This window comes from Pagrus pagrus (genome assembly GCF_965226575.1).
Source record: "Pagrus pagrus genome assembly, chromosome: 15".
NCBI lineage: Eukaryota > Metazoa > Chordata > Actinopteri > Spariformes > Sparidae > Pagrus > Pagrus pagrus.
In genome coordinates, this window is record NC_140199.1 from 17914713 (window position 1) to 17924496 (window position 9784).

Genomic DNA, 9784 nt, shown 5'->3' on the forward strand with positions numbered 1-9784 from the left:
TAAGCCTCACAAAGACATTGTGAGAATTATGGGGTTCATGCAGGAGAAACTCAGTGGAATCTGGCTTGGTAAAACTTTATAATAGCCATTTATAAAAGGTTAATTTATAGTTAATCAAACTTTTTATTATAGTTATTTCACTGTTAAAAACAATAAAATCCTTTATAAACTGTATAAAACCATTTCTGAAGTGACTGTTTATTGTTAGGTTGCAGCTGATATTTATAAACCTTTACAACTGCTTCATCAATGGTTTACAAAAAATGTCATTGTTTGTTTACAGTCAAATAACTTATCTATACATTTACTATTTATTAATGAAGTGTTAGCCCTGGCTCAACTTCATCAGCAACGCTAGACTTTTCTCCTCTGGTGTGAAGTGTTTCTATTGTAATCCTCTGCCACCCTCAAAATGATCCAGTCTTATTAGATTTATATATATATATTTATATGTACAATAAAAACTTTTGGCAGTCACGTTTTGAAAATTGTCTTTATCATCACAACCAACAGTTGAGTGCGCCACAGTGTACTGAGAAGCCTCTTATGACAGACTGTAAAAGCCATCCTCATATCATATACTAAAGCCTCCAGGACAGGGAGAGAGTTTTAAAACTGTCAACTATTTGACCTACTTTCACTTTATTGTATATAAGTATTTAAGTACTGGTGTGTGTATATTAAAAACGACCTGCATCTTTCACAGTATTGAAAGTTTTTTAATAAGAATTAAATGAATATCTCCTCTATATAAACAACATCTGTATGAAAAAGAGCATAGACAGTACATAAAATAGTAATACAGTACATATTACAAAAGTCAGGAAATATATTAAGCAGTATTCAATATAAACTATACAGTGGAAATGTTTAAGAGCAGTCAAAATTAGATCATACTTTGTACAAGGAGTGTGCAAAATTAATGTCCCATTAGTGGACCTTCATATACTGGCAGAGAGGAAAGTCTGTTAGTTCTTCTTCTCTAATAGAAAACTGAATGTGTCGAGTAAGAGGGCAACCTTCTGCCCCATGTGCCTCAGAGACACAGAGATTGTGCAAAAATATACAAATAAGAAGTGTTAGCTGAGCTCTTCTCAGTAATGGCTGAGCTCCTCTGGAGGAGGAGGGAGGTGGTAGCTGTCGTCTCCTCCGATGTAGGCACCGATGCCGCTGCTTTGGCTCCCCCACTCGTAGCTGTCAGCAGCCAGACTGAGAAACAAATGAACAAACATCCATTAATATGCCATTTGAAATCTACCTTTTGCCACATTTCTACTGTACTGTACGGTGTTTTGGTGATTAGATCATGGTCTGTTAACCTGGCCTGGATGTTCTGAGGCATGACGCTCCACGCCAGGTCATCATCGCTGTCATAACGCCGCGGGTTGTCGAAGAAATAAGACCTGGAGGAGAAGACGTGACCAGGAAGCCCCGAGCCACTCTGCACGACCAGCAAACAAGACAATAATCGTAAGATATCATACTGAAGAAAAATGGTAGTTTCATTCATTATAAAAGCTAAAGACTGTAAAATTATCTACCTGTTTGCCTCATGACCCTTTACAGTATGAGCGGTCGAAGCAACAAAAATGAAATGATGAAAATGGAGGGGATAAAATGAACATGTAATAAAAAATGGATTGATAAATTATGACGTGATTTGATCAGTTTAAAGCCTTAAACACTTTTTGATTTAAAAAGTTGTGATATGACAACAGCCATGTTTTATCATGTCTTACAACCATCATTCATCATTCACAACACAAAAAATGTCTGAAAAGGCTGAAAAAATAAACCAAACTGTCCATTTTTTCACAAGAAAATAACAGAAACTGAGATTTTGTGACACTGAACTAAAGTAAGTTTTCATCTGCCTTCCTTTAAATCAAATTTGGGCCCCATCAGATTTCTCTTGTGACGCCTGGGAAGATTCCTGACCCACAGGCTGGAAACCACTGGTTTAGGGTAATCACTGGCTCACCCTGTCTTGGTTAGGCTTCCGGACTCTGAAGAAGAAAACTACGAGGGAAGTGGGAAGCAGCTCCCACACGAACAAGATCACTCCGAAGACGATGTAACCAGTGTCGCCCAGAGTCGATTGTAAATCTGCCTGAAAAACAAACAAAAAAACGATTTTATTCAACATTCCCACACCCTATTGTTTAAACCAGATATGGAGGAAACTACATTTCCTAATTTCAGTCATCAAAAAGGAAACATCCACTAATAAGGAAAACATTTTCCAAAAAAGTCGTTTTACAGCTTTTTCCCATAAAGATTATACCTCACATCAATTTGGTACTCATTACTATCTTACCAAGAGTTGATCATATGCTTGATACTTCGATAAATACCAAAGTCGTTAAGCTTACGTTATCATACAAAGTCTCAGCTGGTTGCCTCAGCAACATTTCAGGAAGTCACTGTGCAAATACAGCTAAAACAGCACTTGATTTCCCGTTAAAGCACAACTTGTCACTATGCCAGGCTAGCTGTGTCCAGAATCCAGTGTAAGCCAAGCGAAGTACTGCTGGCTCTAGATTCATACTTTTACTGCACAGATACGAGTGTGGAATCAATCTTCTCATCCAACACTCAGGAAGAAATAATTTCCCAAAATGTCCAACTAGTCCTTTAAGGCATTACGACCTCCTGTGGCTCACCTGGTCGGATACGTTGTACCAGTCGTAGTCAAAGGAGTTAATACTCTTGTTTGAGAGACCCAGGACGACCAGATTGTAGCAGGCCCTGGACGAGTACAGGAGGATGACGATGGCTCCTATGACTGTCACCTGGCACACTGACGTCCCCTGTACAGTTTGAGGAGTTCAGATAAGAAATTGCGTATCAAACATACATCTAACTTTTAGGAGGAAATGAGACCTAAGTGAATGAAAACATTTGTAAAGTCATATTAAATACTACAAGGAAACAATACATGGTAAGTAAAACAATACATTTCGAGTGAGATATCGTTTTAAAATATTACTTTGGTAAAAGTGAAACTCACCCATACAGATAGGACTTGAGTACAAGTCTTAAAGTATCTGATAATAAATGTACTTAAGTATCAAAGTAATTTTCTGGTCATGAATGTATCTATGTGTCAAAATTACAAGCTTAAATGATACATTATCCACATGTATGTTTTTACTGTATACAATGGGTCAACTGATTCTCTGATCCCATACTGTGTTTTTATGATATTCAGAGTCAGTGCGTGTTTTTATCCTGGTGCCAATGAAATAAATACATTTAATAATGCAGTATTTTGGCTCTGTTGCAGCATGTAATCTACAAAGTAACTAGTAACTAGCAGAGTGAAATATCCACTATTTGCCCCCAAAATGTAGTGGAGCCGAAGTATAAAGTAGCAGAAAATACAAGTAAAGTACAAGTACCTCAACATTGTACTTATGTACAGTACTTGATTAAATGTACTTCACTATTTTCCACAAACAGTACCTCAGTCGTACCTGATATTCTGTTGATCAGTGTGAAAGAACATATTACACAACTGTGCTGTACGTCCAGCTTGTGAACGCACCACAGTACAACCAGTCCTACATAAGAACGACACTGTTGCTAGGAGACAATCGCTATGTACAACGGGTGAATTACGTGGAGAAGTACATCTTCACACAAGGGTGCTATATTCAGCACACAAAACTGTTTGATGTCACACAAATAACTATGAAACAGAACACAAGCCACTTGTAGTCTAATGTATTCATAGTGGATTTCTGCTCTTGGTGCCGCACAGTACAGAGGAGTGTTTCTCACCTTGGACTCCAGGTAAATGTTGGCCAGTGACATCTTAGCGATCTTGTAGAGACACACAGCGAGCGAGACGGCACACACGACAAACAGCGTGTCGTTGATTGCGACCCTCACGAGCACAACGGTGTGTTTTTCTGCAGAGGACATCCTCACCAGCAGGGCGCACACTAAATTCACAACTAAAAACACCAGGCTGATGAAGAGGAAGAGCAGGTACAGCGGCAGCCTGGGGGTCAGGAAACCAGAAATATTAAAGATACACAGAATTCAAGCTTTCTCTGATTTCTTTACCCAACACAGGTTTTTGCCAAATAATAAAATAATATTATTAAAATGAAAATGAAATCTAAAAATCTGATCTTACCTGTATCTTAAAAGCTCTGGTGCATATTTGGACTTTGCCTTGAAAACAACCTGTGACAAAGAAAATAAATCATGCATCACATCATCATGCAAATGCATCACGCTATTTTGGCAGCTTATTTTCACTTCTGTATTCCTGCTCTCATGAAAAAACAAGACGTTCCTTTGAAACAGGAACCTCGCAGCTGAAAAAAGGGGGGTTTTGAACTTCAGATACACAATGATCGCACAGCACAGGGCCGCATGCAACGCTGTGTGCCTCACTGTCAACTGTGACTCAAAGCAGCACAAGAGGATTATGCTAAGAATAAACTTTAGATAGAGGCCAGAGAAGATATAATTTGATATCAAGTAAGCAGATGGAGAAATGATTCACTGCGGTGCACTGTGGAACTGATCTGAATGAAGGTACTGTACATCACACTGAAAGCAACAGGTTACATTTACTGGACAGCGACAAACAGTACCAAACTTTTTCCCTTGGATGGCCAAAACTGAAACTCGATGGTTGTCCACGGGACAAAAAGCAAGCACCTATTGTATTGTATTGTATTGTTAAGAGGCAAATTGCTATTAGGATCCCAAGTTACCTTAATTGACTGACTTCCGGCATAAAACTCTTGCTGAGATTATGAAAAACAATTAACAATTAGGGATCCTACATATTTAAAAGCATTCTTTCTTCAGAAAAAATAAAAGAGCATAAATATTGTTATGTTTTTCTTCATTATTAATTTTTTCTTTGCTAAAAACCTTTGGTGGACCAAATTGAATCTTATAATGATAATTAAGCATTGATACATCTATATAACCATATCTGGTTATCTGGTCAAAGATATTGTGATATTTTATTTTGTTGCCCAGTCCTAACATTAATTAAGTGCTTTTAAACAGATTTCAAAATATCAAATATATATTGTGTAATGTGATATAGCCTAGAAAGATTGTGATATTATTTTAAGGCCCTATTGCCCAGCTCATACGATACAGTTTGTGTTATTACTAGAAGCCATTTTACATTTTGTTCAATGGCTGCACATTGCCAAGAGGCTTAGTTAAAGATCTCCTCCAGACAGGTTTTTAGGACATAGCCTGTAAAAAAAATACTCTACTTGATATAATTATTTGTGCCTAATAAGATTAATAAGAAGTCTTAAAATTACATCAACTTTTTTGGCATTGTTGAACATCCTGAATCTGTGAAAAAACATCTTGCATAAGTGGCATTTTGGACCAGGACTGGCTTCCCAGCTGGTGATGTCACACAAAACCCTGCTCTACATACAGCTGAGATTTAAGGTCAACAGGTGGTTGATGTGAAAACTCAAGTGTCAAACTCTGCTCATCATCATTCTGCACACTGAAGCTCAAACATCCAAGTGAAATAATGGTAGGTAAACACATTTGTGAGTGCAGGGGACACAAACCACTCACAGCAGGTGCAGGCACACTATATGAAGCCCTGTGACAATATTGACAGCATCCAAACTCACCTGTGCAAAGTAAAGGTTCATGAGACTGAGAGTGAAGAACTGAAGGCAGACAGGCAGGCAGTAGAGCAGCCAGAAGGGAAACGGCCCCAGGTTGTTGGCTGTGACAAAGTTTTTGAAGTAGAAGGAGAAGAGCACGGTGCGCAGGGCCGACCACAGCAGGCACAGGGACAGGAACACCGTCTGGTAGCTGAAGCGCTTGTGTCGGTACCGCAGGACCAGCCAGAGCTGCACGTAGATGAAGATGAAGAGGAGGGAGTAGAAGACGGTGTAGGCTACAGTCAGGCCCAAAGTGACGTACGGCGGCACGGCTGGGCTCAAGGTAGGCAGAGGCAGGGACTTGTCCATCGGCGACGGCTCCTTCTCCGTCACAGGGGCCGCCATGACCGGCTCTCCCTGCCCGGAGGAGGAGGGAGCGGAGCGGAGGAGAGCAGAGGGGCCTCTGCCGGTGTTCACCGCCGGTCTCTCTCGGCTCTCACACCCCGGCAGAGGAGAGGTGAGAGCCGCGGCAAAAAGAAGGGGAAAATAGGCTGTCAAGAAGCGGGAGAGAGGAAGAGCAGGGGGAAGAAAACACAGCTAACTTCCTGCTGCAGAGCCGGAGACAGCCAGAGCGCGAGGCACATGATCAGCGATGAGAACGAGGCTGTCGTCAGGGGCAGCGGCCAGGAACCGAGCGCGAGGACCAGCCCTCCTGCCGCTGTGCGTGACGCTGCGCATCAGCTGACGCACGCTGCTGTACCTTTAACCCTGTGATGGGGGCTTCCCACCGCACCCCTGATCCCAGGAAAGCATCTCAGAGCTCTTTCTTTCGTTAAGGTCCATTATATCATGTTTCATTCATCATCCTCATTATTCAACACTAGGAAGTTCATAAACAATCCTGCCAACACACCCACACATTCACTGTTACATGTAGGCCTATGGACAGTAATTACATGTAATTGGTAAACTAGTTTTTAAAGGGATGCAAGCATTATAGTAACATCATGTCAACCATGTATAGGTACAAATATGTTACATAACATTTAAACATTACATTTTGGACTTTTTGGTTTTGTTGAATTGAAAGTCTTGATAAAGATTAACAGATGCTTAAAGGAGCACTCCGCCTATTTATCATTTGCACTTAAACGCACAGTAGTAAGGCCTCATTTCTGCTAGGAGTCTCAATCAAAACAAAACAGAAGCTGCAAGCGGCGTTAATGTTTTCACCTTTGATTCACATTAAGTTTTGTGTCGTTGGCTGACTGCCTTCCTCACTCTCTGACTCTCTCCCAGAAGTTAAAGTGACAGGCAGAAAAAAAAAAAAAACAATATTACAATATCCCTGGTTGCCACCATCTCACTAGATATCTTTAAAAAAGAACGCACGGACAGCAAAAATAAACCAGAATTGTTTGCAGTAGGAGCATAACACGTACTAATGAATTAAAATCAACTGAAATGTAAATGCCATAAAGTGAACCTGCATCTTTGTTGCACCTGGGGGTCAAAGGTTCAGAGTTCAGAGCAGTGACCAGATCAAGGGGCAGTCTGGGGCCCGCTTTGACAAATTGGTATTTCAGCATTGACAAAATGCTAAATGGTCAAATTATTGCAGCAGAGGCCAAGATATTCTGACTTATTGTCCAAAATATGGGTGAAGCTGCAAAAATACTTGATCCTACAATTCAAATTCATTCATTCAATTTCGGCAGCATTTTTAATTAAATCATGTCTGCTTATAGATGCTTTCAGACTCCACTGCCACACTTTGTAAGTTTGCTCAAGCTCAACGTTGTTATCTGGACTTTAGACAACTCCTCAGAGGCAAAGAAAAACTCAAATGACAATTAAACTAATCATAATGAGTAAAATCACTTATATATGTTCCCTTTTAATTACAACCAAGAGTATATCAGTTGTGGCCAGAGAAGTATAATTTGCTTTATGATTCAATAAGAAACATATCAAATGTGCACACAGAGCTCAGTGAAGTTTGTTATGGTGAGTAGTCGCAGGGTTTTTTGTTTCACAGGACTGGGGCATGTGAACATGAGGGAGGCCGAGGATGGAGGTCAGTCTAGCTCACCTTTGACTTCTGTGATACATTCATCTTTTCACACAGAGAGAGAGAGACTACCACCCATTAACCACACCAAGCAAGATGCTGTCAGTTAACTTCACATAAAAGCCACATTATCAAAAGGAAAAAACATTTTTAAACATGGCCTCTAATGTGTAGCTTTTATTTGCAAATTAATTTAATTACATCATTGAATCAGTATTCTTAACTCATGCAGTTGTTTTGAGTTAAAGACACACTTTACTTGTGCTATAATCAAACTGAAAGCCTTTTAGAAACAGAAGCAAAAGACTAAATTAAAAGGTAATTAATCAATTAATCTGATGCAAAATATATCGTGTTTCCTCCAGCCCTTTCAATCGGCCACATCTCCGGTTTTGTTTATGAATAAAAAAAACAATAATAATAGAGTGGTGACATAATGGCACTTCAGTCTGATTATCAGTCTGCAGTTTCATGCCGCATCAGATCACATTCACTGCATGTTCCCAGGCAACACGGCCAGAGAAAACAGGCAAACACTAACAAGTCACAACTAATGGCATCACTGGCCCCGGGGTAAACATCCCATCAGCCGCTGAGAGTCCAACAAGGGTCTAATGTGTTTCACCATTTAAGCGCAGTGAATATCGACAGTGTTATAGAATAGATAGTGTGTATAGCATAAAAACACGTCTTGTTATTGGGTGAACTACTTTTAGTTTCACACACAGAAGCACTTTTGTCCTGTAAGTCCTGCAGTCATGATGATGTGTTTTCTGTTTTGATCAAATTTTATACAAATTAAAAGGTTTTTGACTTATTCTTTTTTAAATAGTATAAGAAACATACACACCTATAATATTTATGTACTTACTGTATGTTATCAGCCTATAACCTTGGAAAACCTTTGAATTACTTGGAGAATATATTCAGAAACTTCATAAAATGACCAGAAGGTGGCAGTTTGACACTGTATAAAGATGCAAAGTGAAAGAGAAATAATGTTTATTCAAGATGGGGTACTAAAATCAGACGAGGTAATATTATGCAAAGTTTAGTTCATGTATCACTTTGTCTGAACTGATTTATATATCAATGTCTTGAGGGGACTTCTGATTTCAGCTTTTATGGCGTAATATAGAAGAAAGTGGAACCATAGATATATAAAACTGTATGTATGTACAAACAAATGTATGTATGTATGTATGTATGTATGTATGTTGAAATGTTCATAGCATCACTGCTGTTTGAGAAAAAGTCCTGTCAGAAGGGTCGCTAAAAATGGAAGGTTTACCCTGGAGGTGATACTACAGAAAAGGTCATGGAGTCATTAAAATCGCAAGGGTTTATCCCATAATGTGCCCTTTAAATTTCACAGCAGCTTGGTCAGTGTGTCTCGTGTAAAAATAAAAAACGATGGTGATAAGGGTCACTCTTTGAGTGTAACAGAAGGCTCATCCTCTGGTGCTTCCCTACACTTTTGCCTTGTCCCACCTTGAAACGAATCAGTGTGTTCTCAGGACCCTTCATGATTAAAGCATGACATGGATAAGGTGAAAATATTCAGTGTTTATAAAGAAAAAACAAAAAGAAGTAAAAATGCAATAAAAACATGTATTTTCATTCTTACACATTCTCACAGGCCACCAGTTTTCAGACATGAAGAGCAGTTTACTCTTTCTGAGGAGTACTGTTATGTGGGTGTTCACCAGGCAGCGAAGGTGTAAGAAAAGACACTCCATATATGGAGTTGCATTACGTAAAATGCAGTGGTAGAAGAAGAAATACTCCACTCCAAGTAAAAGCCTCACATTCAGACCAGTTTTATTATCATCAGAAAAATGTACTTAAAGTATGAAAAGTATAAGCACTCAGTGTGCAGTAACTTGGTCTCTGTCAGTGTTTAACTATTATATTTGATGTTTTTGGATTAATTTTACTACTTAATGTTTACGTTGCATTTTACTGCTGTTGATGTTTAATGTTGAGCTAATTACAACTACTTTATTGACTGTTGGCTACTTTAATCAACAGTTTTACATCATATTCAATAAGAACAAGGTATGTTTGTCGCACTGACGTCCAGTGCGAACCACGTTTCTCA

General features: G+C 39.2%; 1 protein-coding gene across 1 annotated transcript; it reads right to left on the minus strand.

The window, feature by feature from the left end:
• Window positions 1-695: 695 nt before the first annotated feature.
• Window positions 696-6303, minus strand: gpr137ba (G protein-coupled receptor 137Ba). Its single transcript, XM_084375131.1, has 7 exons — window positions 5637-6303; window positions 4145-4194; window positions 3784-4006; window positions 2664-2810; window positions 1982-2110; window positions 1320-1441; window positions 696-1209 (listed from the first exon to the last, which is right to left on the minus strand). The coding sequence occupies exons 1-7, from the start codon at window positions 6015-6017 to the stop codon at window positions 1095-1097; spliced, it is 1167 nt and encodes a 388-aa protein (XP_084231257.1). The 5' UTR covers window positions 6018-6303; the 3' UTR covers window positions 696-1094.
• Window positions 6304-9784: the final 3481 nt, after the last annotated feature.

Coding starts and splice junctions, on each gene's coding strand:
- gpr137ba (XM_084375131.1), bottom strand. CDS start 6,017: ATGGCGGCCCCTGTGACGGAGAAGGAGCCGTCGCCGATGGACAAGTCC. Junction 1,442..1,981: donor GGAAGCCTAACCAAGACAGG/GTGAGCCAGTGA, acceptor CTGGTCGTGCAG/AGTGGCTCGGGGCTTCCTGG. Junction 1,210..1,319: donor CCTCAGAACATCCAGGCCAG/GTTAACAGACCA, acceptor TTTGTTTCTCAG/TCTGGCTGCTGACAGCTACG.